General features: G+C 42.3%; 1 protein-coding gene across 5 annotated transcripts in view; it reads left to right on the forward strand.

Annotated features, from left to right (window-relative positions):
• ATP13A3 (ATPase 13A3) overlaps positions 1-15,569 on the forward strand; it is a 132,580-nt gene extending 117,011 nt beyond the window's left edge. For 4 of the 5 annotated variants that reach the window (XM_084639271.1, XM_084639273.1, XM_084639269.1 and 1 more), the window contains exons 30-33: positions 149-237; positions 3,399-3,479; positions 9,248-9,373; positions 11,057-15,569. In XM_084639271.1, coding sequence (XP_084495397.1) covers positions 149-237; positions 3,399-3,479; positions 9,248-9,373; positions 11,057-11,254 — 494 coding nt within the window. In that variant the 3' untranslated portion in view covers positions 11,255-15,569. The remainder of the gene's footprint in view (positions 1-148; positions 238-3,398; positions 3,480-9,247; positions 9,374-11,056) is intronic. The other variant, XM_084639270.1, reaches the window with a different exon arrangement.
• The last annotated feature ends 3,870 nt before the right edge of the window (positions 15,570-19,439 follow it).

Raw genomic sequence — 19,439 nt, forward strand, 5'->3', positions numbered from 1 at the left:
TGTTCAATGTAATATGTACTTGTATATGGTCTACCGATGAAAAATACATTTTGTGAACTATTGTTTAGGGGTTATTGTAAAAGATATATATGCAAAAGCTAAGAGTGACAGTATGTTTAAAGTTGTATTTCTCTTTTTCTTTTTACAGTTCTGTTTGTTATATCTGTGATAGTTATTTATATCTTCACATTATTCATCATGTTGTATCCAGTTGAATCCATTGACAGGTTTCTTGAGGTAAGATTCAACAAGCAGGTGTATACACTTTATACCTCATAAACTAAGTTGGCTGGTTTCTCTTCCAATCTAAAGTTCCCATTGGATAGATTGAAAGTTAGAGTTCAAATTCTACCAGAAGGCTAGCCTAATGAAAATCTGGCATATACCTATAGAGTCAGATGAGAACCAGATGTAAATTTGGTCTCTCCATTTTTAAATTTTTATTAAAAAAAAAAAATCCCTTTCGATCTAATTAATGCAGAAGAATCATAGAATCATAGAATATCAGGGTTGGAAGGGACCCCAGAAGGTCATCTAGTCCAACCCCCTGCTCGAAGCAGGACCAATTCCCAGTTAAATCATCTCAGCCAGGGCTTTGTCAAGCCTGACCTTAAAAACCTCTAAGGAAGGAGATTCTACCACCTCCCTAGGTAACGCATTCCAGTGTTTCACCACCCTCTTAGTGAAAAAGTTTTTCCTAATATCCAATCTAAACCTTCCCCACTGCAACTTGAGACCATTACTCCTCGTTCTGTCATCTGCTACCATTGAGAACAGTCTAGAGCCATCCTCTTTGGAACCCCCTTTCAGGTAGTTGAAAGCAGCTATCAAATCCCCCCTCATTCTTCTCTTCTGCAGACTAAACAATCCCAGCTCCCTCAGTCTCTCCTCATAAGTCATGTGTTCTAGACCCCTAATCATTTTTGTTGCCCTTCGCTGGACTCTCTCCAATTTATCCACATCCTTCTTGTAGTGTGGGGCCCAAAACTGGACACCGTACTCCAGATGAGGCCTCACCAATGTCGAATAGAGGGGAACGATCACATCCCTCGATCTCCTCGCTATGCCCCTACTTATACATCCCAAAGTGCCATTGGCCTTCTTGGCAACAAGGGCACACTGCTGACTCATATCCAGCTTCTCGTCCACTGTCACCCCTAGGTCCTTGTCCGCAGAACTGCTGCCTAGCCATTCGGTCCCTAGTCTGTAGCGGTGCATTGGATTCTTCCGTCCTAAGTGCAGGACCCTGCACTTATCCTTATTGAACCTCATCAGATTTCTTTTGGCCCAATCCTCCAATTTGTCTAGGTCCTTCTGTATCCTATCCCTCCCCTCCAGCGTATCTACCACTCCTCACAGTTTAGTATCATCCGCAAATTTGCTGAGAGTACAATCCACACCATCCTCCAGATCATTTATGAAGATATTGAACAAAACCGGCCCCAAGACCGACCCTTGGGGCACTCCACTTGATACCGGCTGCCAACTAGACATGGAGCCATTGATCACTACCCGTTGAGCCCGACAGTCTAGCCAGCTTTCTACCCACCTTATAGTGCATTCATCCAGCCCATACTTCCTTAACTTGCTGACAAGAATACTGTGGGAGACCGTGTCAAAAGCTTTGCTAAAGTCAAGAAACAATACATCCACTGCTTTCCCTTCATCCACAGAACCAGTAATCTCATCATAAAAGGCGATTAGATTAGTCAGGCATGACCTTCCCTTGGTGAATCCATGCTGGCTGTTCCTGATCACTTTCCTCTCATGCAAGTGCTTCAGAATTGATTCTTTGAGGACCTGCTCCATGATTTTTCCAGGGACTGAGGTGAGGCTGACTGGCCTGTAGTTCCCAGGATCCTCCTTCTTCCCTTTTTTAAAGATTGGCACTACATTAGCCTTTTTCCAGTCATCCGGGACTTCCCCGGTTCGCCACGAGTTTTCAAAGATAATGGCCAATGGCTCTGCAATCACAGCCGCCAATTCCTTCAGCACTCTCGGATGCAACTCGTCCGGCCCCATGGACTTGTGCACGTCCAGCTTTTCTAAATAGTCCCTAACCACCTCTATCTCCACAGAGGGCTGGCCATCTCTTCCCCATTTTGTGATGCCCAGCGCAGCAGTCTGGGAGCTGACCTTGTTAGTGAAAACAGAGGCAAAAAAAGCATTGAGTACATTAGCTTTTTCCACATCCTCTGTCACTAGGTTGCCTCCCTCATTCAGTAAGGGGCCCACACTTTCCTTGGCTTTCTTCTTGTTGCCAACATACCTGAAGAAACCCTTCTTGTTACTCTTGACATCTCTCGCTAGCTGCAGCTCCAGGTGCGATTTGGCCCTCCTGATATCATTCCTACATGCCCGAGCAATATTTTTATACTCTTCCCTGGTCATATGTCCAACCTTCCACTTCTTGTAAGCTTCTTTTTTATGTTTAAGATCCGCTAGGATTTCACCATTAAGCCAAGCTGGTCGCCTGCCATATTTACTATTCTTTCGACTCATTGGGATGGTTTGTCCCTGTAACCTCAACAGGGATTCCTTGAAATACAGCCAGCTCTCCTGGACTCCTTTCCCCTTCAAGTTAGTCCCCCAGGGGATCCTGGCCATCCGTTCCCTGAGGGAGTCGAAGTCTGCTTTCCTGAAGTCCAGGGTCCGTATCCTGCTGCTTACCTTTCTTCCCTGCATCAGGATCCTGAACTCAACCAACTCATGGTCACTGCCTCCCAGATTCCCATCCACTTTTGCTTCCCCCACTAATTCTACCCGGTTTGTGAGCAGCAGGTCAAGAAAAGCGCCCCCCCTAGTTGGCTCCTCTAGCACTTGCACCAGGAAATTGTCCCCTATGCTTTCCAAAAACTTCCTGGATTGTCTGTGCACCGCTGTATTGCTCTCCCAGCAGATATCAGGAAAATTAAAGTCACCCATGAGAACCAGGGCGTGCGATCTAGTAGCTTCTGCGAGCTGCCGGAAGAAAGCCTCATCCACCTCATCCCCCTGGTCCGGTGGTCTATAGCAGACTCCCACCACTACATCACTCTTGTTGCTCACACTTCTAAACTTAATCCAGAGACACTCAGGTTTTTCTGCAGTTTCGTACCGGAGCTCTGAGCAGTCATACTGCTCCCTTACATACAGAAACGTGTGTTTAAAACCCTTAACACTTTCTCCACAAGATACTGCAGAACGAGAGGTAATGCTACCTAGTGCACTCTGCAGATAAGCATTATCTGCCCTGTCACAAAGAGTCGTGTTTAAGTAATAAAATAGGAGTTAGAATTCAAGGTTTACAACCAAGCTTGTTTCAAATTTGCTTTATTTCCTATATACACAATTTTTTGTGTGTAACTGCTCAATGCATACAGTGGACAGTGTTCACCTGTGATAACTTTGTCTTGCAGCTAGTTTGTGTACCATATCAGTGGCGTATAACAATTCTCGTCATTATCATCATCAATGCAATTGTATCCATCTTGGTGGAGGTAAGTAGCTCAGATTAACAAGTGGGTTTTTTTCCGTGTAGCCTTTTCCTGGGGTACAAGTACATCCTATATAAAATGCTGATGGAGTACAGTTATGTTTGTATTTCTAATGTATTTTCAGGCAAGGTTAAGGCCACAAAGTTTAAAGTTTCATAATACAGATAATTAATAAAATAAGAAATAATGTGAATAATTGAGTTAAGCATTGTTATTGAATTCAGCGTAATGTACAGCACCAGTGAACTATGTTCAACACAGACTTCTGACATTTAATTTTTTTTTAGGGTGTGTGTCACTATCCTTATGCTGGGTCACAAGTGTGACTCATAGTTTAACAGTGGAAGGGACCATTAGATCCTCTAGTCTGACCTCCTACACATCACATTAAATTTCACCCAGTTACCCTTGTATTGAGCCCAGTAAATTGGGTTTGGCTCAAGCATATCTTCCAGAACTACTTCAATCTTGATTTGAAGAGATCAAGAGACGGAGAATCCACCACTTCCCTTGATAATTTGTTTTAATGGTTAATCATCCTCTGTTAAAAATGTGTGTCTAACTTCTACGTTGTGCTTGTCTGGGTTCCATTTCCAGCCATTGGCTCTTGTCTTGCCATTCACTACTAGTGTAAAGTCCTTTCATACCTGGTATTTTTTCCCCCAAAGGTGCTTACACACCGTAATTGTCACCTCTCTTCTTTTTGATTAGCTAAACAGATTGTGCTCTTTAAATATCTCATTGTAAAGCATTTTCTTGAATCATCTTTGTGGCTCTTTTCTGCATCATCTTCAATTTTTTAAACGTCATTTTAAAAATGTGGCCACCATAAATGTACGCCATATTCCAGTATTGGTCTCACCAATGCTATATACAGAGGTAAAATATCCTCCTTACTCCTGCTTATTGCTCCCCTGTTTATACATCCAAGGATCATATCAGTCCTTTCTTCCACAGTATCACACTGGCAGCTCATGCTCAGCTGTTTGTCCCCTAAATCCTTTTAGAGTTGCTGCGTTCTGTAAAGATAGCCTGTATTTCTTATTCCTAGAGAGAGAACTTTGTATTTGGTTGCATTAAAAGCTGTTTCATTTGAATGGGCCCAGTTTACCAAGTGACCCAGATTGCTCTCTAGGACTGTCCCGTCCTTATTATATACTACTCTGCCAATCTTTGTGTCATCTGCAAATTTTATCAGCAGTAATTTTATATTTAGTTTCAGATCATTGACGAAAATGTTGAAAAAATTGGGTCTAGTACTGATCCCTCTGGAGCCCCACTAGAAACATCCCATTTAATAATTATTCCTAGGACCCTACCAAATTCATGAAAAACGCATCTTGGATAGTGAAATCTGGTCTTTTGTGTGCTTTTACGCTATACTATACAGATGTCACAGGGAAGACCAGCGTTTCTCAAATTGCAGGTCCTGACCCAAAAGGGAGTTGAAGGGGGTCACAAGGTTATTGTAGTGGGGGTCGCAGTAATGCCACCCTTACTTCTGTACTGCTGCCTTCAGAGCTGGGCCGCTGGAGAGCGGTGGCTACTGACCGAGGGCCCAGCTCTGCAGGCAGCAGCGCAGAAGTCAGGGTGGGAACACCGTACCGTGCCCTCCTTCCTTCTGCGCTGCTGCTGGCGGCAGCGCTGCCTTCAGAGCTGGGCTCCCCGCCAGCGGCTGCCGCTCTCCAGCTGCTCTGAAGGCAGCGCCGCTGTCAGCAGCAGCGCAGAAGGTGAGAGTAGCAGTACCACAACCCCTCCTACAATAATCTTGTGACCCCCCCTAACCCCCAACTCCTTTATGGGTCAGGACCCCTAAAATTACAACACCTATTGAATTTCAGATTTAAATAGCTGAAATTATTAAATTTATGATTTAAAAAAGTCCTATGACTGTGAAATTGACCAAAATGGACCGTGAATTTGGTAGGGCCCTAATGATTCCCCATTGATGACTACTTTTTAATATCTGTCAGTTAGCCACTTCTTAATTCATTTAGGTTGTGTTTTATTGATAGTGCCAATTTTAAAATCATATTTCCATCCTTTAATTCTTTATCAGTTGAATCCCATATCGGCTTTGCCATTATTTTACCTGAGTTTGATGTCAGGCTAACTAGTCTGTAATTACCTGCATCATCCCACTTGTCCTTTTTGAATATTGAGACAACATTAGCATTCTTCCTCTCTTCTAGAATTTCCCTGGTGTTCAAAGACTTGTTAAAAATGTACATCAGTGGGCCAGAATTCTTCTCAGCCAGATCTTTTAGTACTCTTTGGTACAAGTTATCCAGACCTGCTGATTTAAAATTATTTATCTCTCATAGATATTGTCTGACATCCCCCTTCGTTTGAAAGTACTTCTTCATCCTCATGTGAAACATCATCTTCCTTTCTCAAATACAGAACAGAAGAAATTATTTAGCACTTCTTTTTCTGCATACATTTCATTATTAACAGTTTTACCATTTCCATTTAATAATAGGCCTGTACAAATGCTAGGATTTTTTTTTTGTTGCTAATTTTCTAAAACTCCTTATTGTCCTTAGCGCTGCTAGTGTTTTAGCCACAGAGTTTTCCCTGACATCTTTAGCTTCCCTTATCAATCTTCTGCACTTCATAACTTCTCATTTATATTAATTGCTATCTGCTTCCCTCATTTGCTATTTGTTGTTTGTTGCTTTTTTATTTTGAACTGCTGATGTACTTTGTCACTGAACCAGGATGGGCTTTCAACCAAGTTGTCATGTTTCTTGATAGTAGCATCATAACTTTTTGCCCATCTAATAAACTTCCTTAAGAACTCCCAATTTTCCGTCACATTTTTCTATCTAAAATTTTCCTCGCAATCAATTTTGCTCTATTGTCCTCAGCTTTGAGAAATTAGCCCTTTTGAAGCACCAAATATTTACATCACTGGTTCGGACTGTCCTCTGTTTGCTCATATTAAATGTAATCAAGTCATGAGCAGTAGTCCCTAGGCAACCACCAACTTCCCAGTCCAGTGATTAATTCATAGTTCTGTCATAATGAAGTCCAAAAGCATTACCTCATTGGGTGCAATACCCTTTGTGTTTAAAAAATGATCATCTACAATTTTTAGAAACGAATATGTGTTTTGTGACTGGCTGGAGGAGATCTCCAGTATGCAGGGACAACTCTAGCTGTAAGCAAACTAGGCTGCTGCCGAGGGTGGCTGATTTGGCCAGTCCTCCCTCAATTATGATGGAGGGGTGGCCGGGCCAAATTTGAGTGAGTGGCATTGTGACCTAACGCACAAGCTTGCAACACCACTCGCACAAATTTGGGCTGGCCACCAAATCTGTGGTCGTGATTGTGGAGCAGCCAGGCCAAATCTGCATCCTGAGGCCAATGAGGAGGGGAGCCGCACACGGAAGTTTTGCTGAAGATGGCAGATTGTCTTGAGCGGCCTCTGCCGGCATGTGTCTCCCACGCTGAAGAACCCCATAACAACACAACTTTTATTTCCACACGTTAAAGACCAGTATTTAAGGAGGAATAACTCATCCTGTTTGCTGGTTTGATGTTCTGTAACAACAGATCCTCCACGGAGCCCTCCTGGGCTTTGTTAGTTAGCACATGGATCGATATGCTTTCAAGAGCCAATGTCTCTGAGTTAACAATAACTCTGAAACAGGTAATGGTTCCTTTAATGTAATATCGGATCCTCCCCTCCCCCCTTTACCCTCTTTGTTTGTCTTAAACAGGTTTATAACCTGTGATTTTAACCTTCCAATCATGTGCATCATCCAGCAGATTCCAGTAAAGCCACTTATCTAAAATTTCTTCTCATCAGTGAGAATTTCCACTTCTTCCTACTTTTTACCTTGACTCCTAGCATTGGTATATAAGCAATATGCTCTTCACATTTTCACATCTGTTTAATTTGTTAATGACACACTGAGTTTGAGTTAATACCGCATTTGCCCCCTTAGCACCTGTCCCTTGTCGTAATACCGCATTTGCCCCCTTAGCACCTGTCCCTACCCTCTCCCCCTCATCGGCTCCAGTTGGTCTCGAAGCAAGATGATTAGCTGCCTGTGAGATGCATGCTGGTCCCATTCATATAGCTCTGTCTCCCACTGGAATATGGCCCAGTCTTCCACAAATCCAAACCTTCAGCTTCATACCAGTTGCACTGTCTATGGTTCACATCCAATATTTTCTGCCTTCTGTTGCTTGTGGGACTGGAAGGCTCTTCAAGAAGATAACTTGGACGTTCCTCCTCTTCAGCTCCCTTCCAAGATCCCTGAAGTTTTCTGCAATCTGTGGGATGCCATAGCTTTGGAACCAGTGTGTATCCCCACCAGTGGAGACTTGCCAGAAGATTTAATAACCCCATCCTTTTTGCACTTACATTTCATATTTTCGCCCTGGGGTGACAGCATACCATCCTGCTCTCCTTGTGTCCTTTGCTAAATTCTGTGTCCACTCTTCATATGGAGTCACTGGTGAGGATTGTTTGCCTTCTAGAGATAGGTGAAAACCCTGTCTTTATAGCTGCTTGCTTCATAATGCAATGGTGCCCATGAGGCATGTCCCTTTTAGCTTTCTGTTCTGTTACTCCGGAGACAGGTTCCTCTGTAGTTGCTTCACTGTGTACCTGATACTGAATGAGGACTTTTAGCTGGGTTGAATACCTCCTGGTTTTCTCTCTGCTCTTGGTCAGTCCATTTCTTTGGTTTCTGTTCTTTCCAGTTCTCCTTTCACAGACTCTTCCCCTTGTCGTGTCTGTAGTAGTGATTTCCAAATGTGGTTGTCAAAGAGGTGTTGAAACTTGTGCTTCCAGACCACGTATTTTCTCCTGCAGTATGGCCACCAGCTTGCATTCATGCACTAGAGATCGATTTGGTCTTCTGACAGAAAAGTAAACATAGCATGTCTGAGGCAGGACACAGTTGTTTCCTTGTGGTCCATGTTAGCTACGTGGAGTAGAGCTATACCTTCAACAGAAGGAGCCAGGCTCCCTCCAGAACTCACCAGCTTGTCACTCTTATTTGCCTACCTCAGGAGTTCACCTGGCAACTGACTATATACTAAGCTTCACTGCTCAGCTCTACCCGCTCTTTAGCAGGCCAGGGTTAACCTCTGACACTTCAAACCCTGGGTCTGTTCAAAGACAACAGGGTTACAGCCACACTGCCCTCACTGCGACACAGACAGACCTGTCTCACCTAGCCTGGTCAGGGGTCCACAGCCCAGCCACGCAACCTTCCTGGAGAACAGACAGACCAAACACACCACTCACCAGTTTCCTCTGCCTCTGAGCACAGCATCCACACCTATGCCCCCTGAAACCTAATAACTAACAGTGGACTGTGATCAACACTGCTAAATATATACCCAAAAGATCAGACTAATCAGAATGCAAAACATGATTTGAGAAAAGAATCTTAGTTCAAAGCTTCCTTAGAACTTGCAGTGCTTATTGGGGATTCTTAAAATAGTAGTGTCAAAACTTGTTTTAAAAAGAAATCCTATTTGTATTGTAAATGCAGTTGTCATAATTATTGCAGTTAATGTAAGGCATTTATTCATGCTCTTAAAACCCTCATGTAAGCACTTAAATACTGAAGATGGTTTCTCTCTTAAATACTTATTAAAATAAATTTTGTGAAATGAAAGCTGAGTTTAGTTCTGCACTGAGCTAATTATGCCAACATCACCGTTTCAGATTTTATTTCTATGTGCACACTAACAACAAATGATCATTAGTCTTTTTAATTCTTCCCACTCCCTGCAATGTCTCACAGAATATCCTCCTTGACATGATCCTTTGGAAGATTGTGTCCAGTCGAATTAAACAAGGGGAATATCGCCTCGCCAGGCTCCAGCCACCTCAGGTTGGAGACCAGTATTTTGCTGCTAATCATCCAACAGTATGCAGATTAATTTAGTTTTTTATCATGCATTTTGTGGTGGTTTCTGGGTGTGTTTGTTTTTCTGCTTGTATAAACCTGTTTTTAAATAATGTCTTTATCATCTTTCTGTAACTTTACAATTAAAAGGGATTTTAACAGAAGCATCTTTAAATATTATTATAAACATGTCCTAAGCAGGTAAGTGTACGTTAAGAAGTTTAGCTTCACTTACAGGACTTGAGAAACAGTGTGAGGCCTCTCTAATTTTTCCATTGGCTTGTTTTTTCACTCCAAAATGACACACTTAGAATTTCAGGGGCTAACGCATGCAGTGTCACCAGTGTCCATCCCAGACACTTAGTTGTAGTCTGCATGTCAGCAGATCAGTAGAGTGGGACTAGAAACGTCTTAATTCTCATGAAAACCGGGTTCTTAACTCTGGGTTCGATCCAGCTCCCAGTGAAATGAATTAAATTGACTCAGAAGGTGTTGGAGCATCCTCTGTGTGATCAGTAATTTATGGTACATACAAACAAAGGGAAACCAAATGAGACATGGTAAATTACTACTCCTTCTTAAGCTTTTAAAGCTGGTGTTGGCAGCTCCTCCTCCTCAAGAGATAGTCAACAAACTGCATTTGGTACCACCCAGAGGCTACAGTCTATGGAAAATGCAGTGCAGTAAAACACTGCTGGTTTGGTTATTCCCTTTAACGCCTCATAGCTTTTGCCTGCCTCTGGGCAGGGAACCGGCACAAGGCCCAGCCACTGCTTCAGTCAGAACTGAGCTTGATTGTGAGAAAGTCCGTGGTGCCTAGGGTTCTGCACGGGGGTAAATCTAAGCCAGGGAGCATAAGGGCAATCACTTATATGTATATCCACCAGCACGGCAGTCACACACAGTAGCTGAGGTAGACTGAGAAATGGGAGGAACCAAATACCTGGAGAATGTTAGCAGTGTGTTTGTCTATTTATTCCAGTTAGTGCAGTAACATTTCTAAGGTTTATGTATTGCCTATTTAGGATGAGGGGAGTGAGGAAGACTTTTAAAAAAATAAATAAACACGGTGTGATGTATGCGTACATACTAGGAGATTGCTTCTAATTCACTGTTTTGCATGCTTTTTAATAGCACACACTGTCAGATAGGCATAGTTAGTTTAAATTGCGTACTGCTTATTGTTGGTTGGATACCGTTGAACAAACCTGTGTATGTGTAAAATATTTAGAGGGTTTTTTCCCCAAACTTGGGCATCAAACAGACAGTTACATCACAAGAAGTGTTTTCAGGCCATTACTCCTCAATTGTATACTTTGGGAGTTGACTAGTTCCTCTGAAACCGTGCAGTTATAGGCAGTACTGTGAGTGCTTTGGAATGTGCATGAACGGGATTGCAGATGCAGGAGACCTGGATACTATGATGCAGAATCTTCTTTTCTCCTCGTGTTTGTACCTTTTGAGATCTCATTGCTGCCATACTGCAGAAGAGGGAGTAGGCACAGCCCTGTATGTAGATTCTGCACCACACTGTCTTGATCCTATATAATGACAACAATTTCTAAATGAGAAACTAAAACAATTCATAATGAAAGTCGGTCTCATTTCTGATGTCTCATTGTAAAATTTCTGATGTGGTTTTAAAGTATTTTGCTCTTGGCAGCCTGGTTTTCATATCTGTTCCTTTCCCTGTCCCTTCTGCAGGAGGCTTTGGATCGCTGGAGAGGATGCTTCCTTTCCTCCCTGTTTGGCTGCAGAAAGAAGATTCCAAAAGCCAAGTACATGCACTTAGCTCAGGAACTGTTGGTTGATCCAGAATGGCCACCAAAACCTAGAACTAGTACAGAAGCTAAAGCTCCAGCCCAGGAAAATGGTTCATATCCAATAATCACTATAACATAACAATGAATCTCAGTGGTATGTTTCTTTAGCAGTATTCAGAGCTATGTAATTGTATGGCTTTATTTAGTATTGCCGCATATTAAGTGTTCTCCTAGTACAAACATTTCTGGTTATTTTGTCTCTGAATACAAAGTTCAGAGCTGGACATCATACAAATTATACATCAAAAAACATTGAGCTAGATGACGTACAACAGAAGAAAAAATTTTTTACTAAATTTTGAAGCCTCACTTGCCCAAAGTGAGCTGTATTTAAAGGTTTAAACTGCAGGGCAGTTAAATAGGGTCCTTTGAATATTTGGGGAATGTTAATATTTGGTGGTAATTGTTCCACCCTGTGTACCAACAGCAATGTGAGCATAGTGTGCTGTCTGACACAACCTTTTCACAGCAGTACTAGAGACGCATAGAAACCACATGGAAAGGGTTGTCAGTTATTTCTTCACTTTTTATGAGAAAGCATCATGACTGTAAGATGATCCTGGAGTTTTAGTGTGTATCCCTCCTATTTCACATGGACTAAAAACAAGTTCATACCTAGTAGTGCAAGAGAGTTTCCAGCTGTGGGACAGGTAAGGGTTTGGACTTGCAGCTAGTCCTTAAGTCTGACCCTGCAGGTACTGGGAATGCAGTAAAAACCGTGTGCTCAGTCCGTAGGAGGAAGGAAGCACATTACTCTCAAATGAGCTCTTACCCTCCTCTTCAGCTAGTCGTAGGCTGCAGAAGGACAGGTTGTTGGGGTCTTTGAAGAACCTAGGCCAAATAATTCTTCTTCCCTTACGTCTCACTTCTGTTGCATTTAACTGACTGGTGGCTCCATACGCTCTCTGTGTCCAACAAAGGGATTAGATTACTCTTAGCAGACCAGGTTTTATTGGTATTGTGTGAGCGATTTTTAACACTTTTGCACCAGAAAGGCCAGAACTATCGCTAGGAGGCAGAAAATGGTTTTCACATGCCCTTAGCATTAGCAAATATTAATCCTGGACACCAAGGGCTTATAAATACCAAAGGATTGGTCTACCAGTGTCTTAATTACCATGTAGTTGTGTGCAGCAATGTTAAGATGGAAACAGATGAGCCAAAATCCAGGTCTTGTTATAAAATGATCGGGCTGCCGTGGATTTCTCTCTTTTTAAACCTTTTGCAGCCAGTGGTGCCATGAGTACTTGAAGTGCGAGTGCAGTTTCATGGTGAGGTGGTGCCAAAGAGCACTGTACTAGGCCACTAGGGAGATGACATCGCAAATATGAGACAGCAAGCAGCAACAACGTCAAAAATACTGGGTTTTAGAAGCCTGTCAAAATGGGTAAAAACCCAAAGCCTTTGGCAACCAAATAACAATAAAACCTTGAGGAAAAATTCCTACAGTCAGTTCCTTTGCTCTTTTGAAAGAATAAAAAGTGCTGAGATTTGGACTGTCCTTTTTAACTCAGTGAAATAGACTGATCTAAGCAACTCTGAACTTTGGGAGAGGACACCAGAAATCCAGATCTGACCCTTACACGAAAACTCCTCTAGGATTGTATGTGGGGCTGAATGAAACCTGTGGAAATTACTCCACTCTAGGGAGTGGTCTCCTGCTATAAAATCCTGGGGGGTAGCTTGTTACGTTATCTAGAGAGGATATCATTCTCTAGGGTTCTTCTGTAAGAGGAGTTTTGCAGCTCAGGCCTATTTCCCTTGTGTTTTCGTGTATGGCAATATCCTCCTGCCTGGACAGGGTTGAATGTGCCATGCCAACCTTGGCATTAATAATTGGGGCATAAATGGTTTGGAGGGTTCTTCTAGGACTGTGAAGATTAGCAGTTACGTTAACAGTTACACCTCATGAATTAATGGGTGTACTATCCCCTATGCCAACTGACAGCTCTCTTCCTGTTTTATTTTGGGACGGCATTTACCAGCTTTCAATCAGTAGTGCAGAACAGAATTGTCCTTTTCCTGCCTTTCGTACTGTTGAACTTCAAACAATATTTGTAACTTTAGAAGAGTGTAAAAACTGGATCACTGTTACTGATGTTGCCACTGTTGAGTCTTTGAAATATCTCATTCATGTGGAATTGGGGCGGGGGAGACGGGGGGGGGAGAATATTGCTAGCTAAGTGAATATTCTTGATATCTCCCCTTTATAGAAAATATTTTACTTTAGTGGAAAGATTCCATGAAGCTATGCATCTTGGACCTTGGCGCTGTGACTTACGACCACATCCTAGATTTGTTTAAATGTTAACTTACGGGGGGTTTTGAGTTAGTTTCATTCATTTTGACTTGCTTGTTCAGTCAAAAGTGAAGAGGAAAATGTGCACGTGGTCTGCGTCTTTCAAGTACTGTTGCTTAGTGCTCTTCCCCCAAACTGCTAATCAGTCTGTCCTCGTTCAGATGTTAAAGTCAGTCTTTCATTTGTGATGATGATATTCTGTGTACCAGCCCATTAGAAATATCCAGATAATAAGGAGTAAACTACTTGCAGAGCAGTGAGTTTGTTTAAAGAGTATTCTAATTTTTTTAATTAGGGCCAAAATTGTCAAGTGTGTCCATTAATTTTGGGTGCATGGTTTGTGAAAAGGCGAGCATGATTTTCACTGGTCCTGAGCACCTGCAGATTTCTTTGACTGCAGATGGAATTCTGGGTGCTCAGCACCTCTGACAGTTGGGTGCTCAGCACCTCTGACAGTCAGGTGCTATGTTCTTCAAGTTGGGCACCAAAATTAGTGGATGCTTTTGACATCATATGACTGAGCAGCTAGGGTCTTTGACCAAGAACAGTTAGTTATTGTTCAGAATAATAGATCAGCTGTCTTTTTTGGGAAAAAAATCCTTTTAAACTTTTCTTTTTGTTGCAAGGTTTTGTACTTCTGAGGGTTCAAATACAGCCATGGAAGTAGGCGCAGCTCCTACTGAAGTCCCTGGGAATTGCACCTTCTTACCTCAGGGCAGGGTTCAGCCCTATTTGCCTGTATATCACTTTGAAAGGAAGATGTGATTTTTTTTGAAGTGTACAGAAAGATAGCAAACTAGATCTGGCCCCAAATTAGCAAGTTCAGTTCATACGCTGAAGTAAGTTGGACTTCAGAGTTTGTGATTAAAAGAAACCTTCTGTAAATTTGTTCTTGAAAGCTAATGAATTCAGATGAACAGAACTATTTAGTGGGCCCTACTAATTACTCTTGATGGTCTTTTTTCTTTCTATTATATAATTCAGCCTCACACTGAGGAGTTTGATTCAGATTTTCTTATTAAATTATTTAAGTGTATACAGACCTAAATTTAAATCTGTATACATCTTACTTCAGTGTGTTAGGATTTGTAAATATGACTGATATAAATATTATTTATGCACATACTTAAAGGAATGGTCTACCCAGGAAAGCAATTGTTAAATAATAAATGTAACTTTTAAATTTGTTTAAATAAATAACCAGATCTTTAACATGTGTATCCCTCAGGGTTGTTTTTAAAGTTCTCCTTCCCTTCAGATACAACTAATGGCAACTGTAGGTTTCCTACATTATATCACTAAGTCTGCTGTAAAATGACCTGCAAATAATGCTTGAGTAAAAGTGGCGAAGCCAGCCACAAAGCAAAGATTATTTCGATTAATTTGTAAACTTTAAATTGGGAACTTTTACAATTGCACTTTCAGTTTTTAAAATGGTCACCGTTTTTATTCTATTTATTTTATTTCTTGTTCTGTGTTTATGAAGATTGTGCTGAATCAGTTCATCTGAAATTGGGTAAATAATCCTCTACTGTATTATGTATATATTAACATTAAACACATGCAGGATGCTTTTTTATGCTGCAAGTTTTTTAGTATTTTCCTTGGTCATCTCAACATTCAAGATTTAGGAAGTGCTTTAGAATTTCTCCCATGAAATTTTGAATGATAAAATTAGATTTTTATATGTCTGAGGGAAAGGGGTGGTTTTCTGACAATTTTTAGAGTCCTGGATATGTTAATTTTATACAGTATAGCTTCAGGTTTTTACAGCTATTTTCAATGAATTGCAGCTTGTTTGATAATTGTGAACCAGAAACTACTCTTGGTTTCGGTGATGACTTCCTTGAATCTAACAAAAATAGAAGGCTCATGATTTTAGTGTTCTCTGGAAGCTCACCTTCCTCTTGTTTTTAAAAAGCTAGTTTAAATCAGAAGTGACTCTGCATCTTTATATTTAAAACCATGCACTGCTGCTCTAGAATGGTACCAGGTGTCAAAGGGGCACACATGCGTCACTGTACATTGCAATTGTAAATAGCCTTGTAAAATCATTTTTATGATTGAAGCTATTTGAAATAAAAATGTAAATGAACAGCGTGTACTTTCATAGCTTTTGTTATTTGTGTTCAGGAATGTTTCTCTAATTCCCTCTGTCACACATTTGGGGCTCAATTCAGAGCCCACTGAAATAGATAAGAATGACGCCCATTGGCTTCAGTGGGCTTCGGCTCAGCCCCATCTCCATGCACTCTTGCTGAGTAAGGGGCATGTGTGCGCATATACACACACCAGATTAATATCTGGAAACAGTGACAGTGACCTCAGTCTTCCATCATGGATTGATGAAGGCCGTGTTGAGGCTGTAACTTGTACCTTACGAAGGGTAGTGATGCATTTCTGCTTCATTATTGAGATCTTCCCGTGCTGCTTCCTTGCAGCATGGTGTGCTGATAGCATTTCTTCTAAGGTGACACTTTCATTTCTTGCCAGTCTTCTGCCTGCAAACAATGTTGTTCCTGACACTATCATATCTATCCTGCTCTGAGTCTGGAAACATCACTTCATGAGTGAGGCTGAGACCCTTTCCATACTCCAGTATGGAAATACATTTAAATATTCCAGGACAAAGAACTTTGTTTAAGAAAAGTTAAGGTAGAATGTGTTTGAGAGGGGTCCAGCCAACACCCAAAAGCTTGACCGGTTTTTTAAAAACCCAGGCACAAACCTGGATCCAAAACAATATTTTATGAACCTTTTGCTTTCACCAAGATCCTTATGGACTTAAGTTTTTGTTGCAGACAGTTCATGGAGGCAAGGGAATTAAACTGTGGAGACACAGAAAGGAGGTAAAAAGTGCCCAATCTGGATTGCTTCGTCTAAGTCTGGAGCAGAAAGGTGCCCGTTCCCTACTGGTGCTGCCGCGATTCTAGCTCTGATGCAGAAAAGCCTTGTGATGGAGAAGTGGCTGGAACTGAAGGACCTGGTTTCCCTTTTCACTTACACTTTGGCAGAAGTACAGGGGATTTAAAAATAAATACATACATGAATCTGAGACTGATGTTCCTTTGGGTCTACTACAAGAGCCTGTATATCCAGTTATGTATTGGACAGGTGACATAAGCGAGACATTCTGCTGCTCTTGGGCATGTATTTCTCCACCTTATTCATGATGGGGGATGGAATAAAGTATTCCGGCTCTACTCAGACTTCTACTGGGCTGGTGGGGCACTGTGACAGGGTCGGGCCAGATGGCTATAGGAGAGTCTTTTGTTTAAAAAATTTAAAAAAAAAAAATTTTAACCAGTTCCAAACCCTTACAGCTGGAATGGTGTACACTGTTGCTTGGGGGGAGGGATAGCTCAGTGGTTTGAGCATTGGCCTGCTAAACCCAGGGTTGTGAGTTCAATCCTTGAGGGGGCCATTCAGGGATCTGAGGCAAAAATTGGGGATCGGTCCTGCTTTGAGCAGGGGGTTGGATGGATGACCTGCTGAGGTCCCTTCCAGCCCTGATATTCTTTGATTCTATGATTCTTAAATGACAGCAGAAAACAGCTCTTCTCTGGTAGTGAAATCTCTCCACTTTTCACTTCCATCTTATCACAAAAGATGTAACAGTATTTGTACCACACATTTTCAAACTGTATATTCAAATAAGACAACAACACAGGGTCAGTTTTACTTTATGCATGCAAGTCACATGGAATTTAGAGCAGTTGCCTTTCCTTTTTTGACAAAAATAAACTCCAACCATTTAATAAATGGGAGAATAAAGAACATGTGTTACCAACTACCTGAACAGAGTTTATTACATTAGTTATCCAATTAAGTTTTAACCACAACTGAATTGGAGAGCAATAGAAGGCAGATATATTAGCCCCAGGCTAAGTAGGTCCCTTTTCCCTGGGTAAGGTAACAGGGAAGGTTCCGGAACAATCAGGAACCTTCTGGAGACAATTAAGACAGGCTGATTAGAACACCTGCAGCCAATCAAGAAGCTGCTAGAATCAATTAAGGCAGGCTAATCAGGGCACCTGGGTTTTAAAAAGGAGCTCACTTTAGTTTGTGGTGTGCGTATGAGGAGCTGGGAGCAAGAGGCACTAGGAGCTGAGAGTGAGAACGCATACTGTTGGAGGACTGAGGTGTACAAGCATTATCAGACACCAGGAGGAAGGTCCTGTGGTGAGGATAAAGAAGGTGTTGGGAGGAGGCCATGGGGAAGTAGCCCAGGGAGTTGTAGCTGTCACACAGCTGTTCCAGGAGGCCTACTCTAGACAGCTGCATTCCTCAGGGCCCTGGGCTGGAACCCGGAGTAGAGGGCGGGCCCGGGTTCCCCCCAAACCTCCCAACTCCTGGTCAGACACAGGAGTCGTCGACCTGGACTGTGGGTTCAGAAAAACGGCCAAGCTGAGGGCTGCCGTGAAGCTCCAAGGCGAGTAAATCTGCCAATAAGCGCAAGACCCACCAAGGTAGAGCCAGAAATTTGTCACAGGCACATACGCCACACTTTCTGGTAGACCACATCCACACTGACCACAGCTGTCCTCCTTTTTTGAATGCAGGTTTCTATGTGTATTCCACTGTGGGAATGCATGCACTCCATGCCCCTGGGGTCAGAGAATTTTTGAAAGCAGTATTTGTTGCTCTGTGCATGTGCCTTTGCCTTCCTTGATGAGTCCTTACATAATTTAAAGAACTCCGGTGCCACGCTCTGCTCCATGGGAATATATACAGCTGCCCTAAAAGGGAAGTATCACAGGCAGCCTTACAAACCTAGACCGGCATCTCAATAATTATTTCACCAGCAGTCTTATGACCCTCCTGGTAAGAGACAGGGTACAGACCTCTCGTTTTCCTTCACCTCCCATGCCTACAGCACCGTCTCAATCTTATCCCCCCAGTAAAAAGATATTTTGTGACAGGAACTCAAGAGCTGCAAACCATTTATGATGCCTCTTCGTGACCCCCACATACCCTCTGGGGGTTGTTCAGTACTCTAGTTCCACAACTAGTTCCACAACTAGAGTGCCATAGCAGACAAGTGGGTATTAGATATCATCTATCCCAGCTATGTGATCGAGTTTACTTACCTACCTTCTCCAAAACCTGCATTCTACGAGGAATCCCTCTTCCAGCAAGTAACAATACAGTGCACACCTCTTCAACACCAAGGAAAAAGTTTTTACTCTACATAGTTCCTAGTCCCTAAAAAGTTGGGTAGTTGGAGACAGAGATGTATCCTCGATCTCTGTAATCTCAACCACTTTATTCACCAACTGAGATTTCACATGGTCACTCTGGCATCAATACCCTATCCCTGGAAAAAGACATATGGTTTACAGCTCTTGATATGAAGGTCACGTACTTTCACGTGGATATTCACCCCATCCACAGGCATTTTCTCAGATTCATGGTGGGCCCTGACCGCTTTCAATACACGGTCCTCCCATTCGGCCTCACCACTGCCCCCATGGTCTTTACCAAGATCTTTCTGGTAGTAGGAGCTCTTTTCAGACAGAACGGCTTCACTGTTTCCCTTTTATGTTGATGATAGGCTTCTCGTTGCCAAAACATATCAGGAAGCCTATGGGTCAACCTCATCAATGCTTCAACGACTTACTTCCCTAGGAGTCAGTGTGGACTTGGAAAAGTGTCCTCACTCCATGCAGACTACAGACTTCATAGGGGCCACTCTAGATTCGGTCATGGCAAGAGTTCATCTCCAAAGATTTTGGATCTTGGATTTTGGAGTTCATCTCCAAAGGTTTTGCACCAGGAGTATGCTAATAGGTCAGGTTAGATCAGGTTATAGACAACCTTTGAGTTCCAGTCAGAACTTTGTTTTCCTTCTGGAGCCAATGGCTTCATGGACTTATGTTATCCCAGTTGCCATACTTCACCTACATCACCTTCAGACATAGCTCCAGAGAGTGTATTCACCAGTCAAATACAGCATGAATACCTT

This window comes from Lepidochelys olivacea, assembly GCF_965140295.1.
Source record: "Lepidochelys olivacea isolate rLepOli2 genome assembly, chromosome: 9".
Lineage (NCBI taxonomy): Eukaryota > Metazoa > Chordata > Testudines > Cheloniidae > Lepidochelys > Lepidochelys olivacea.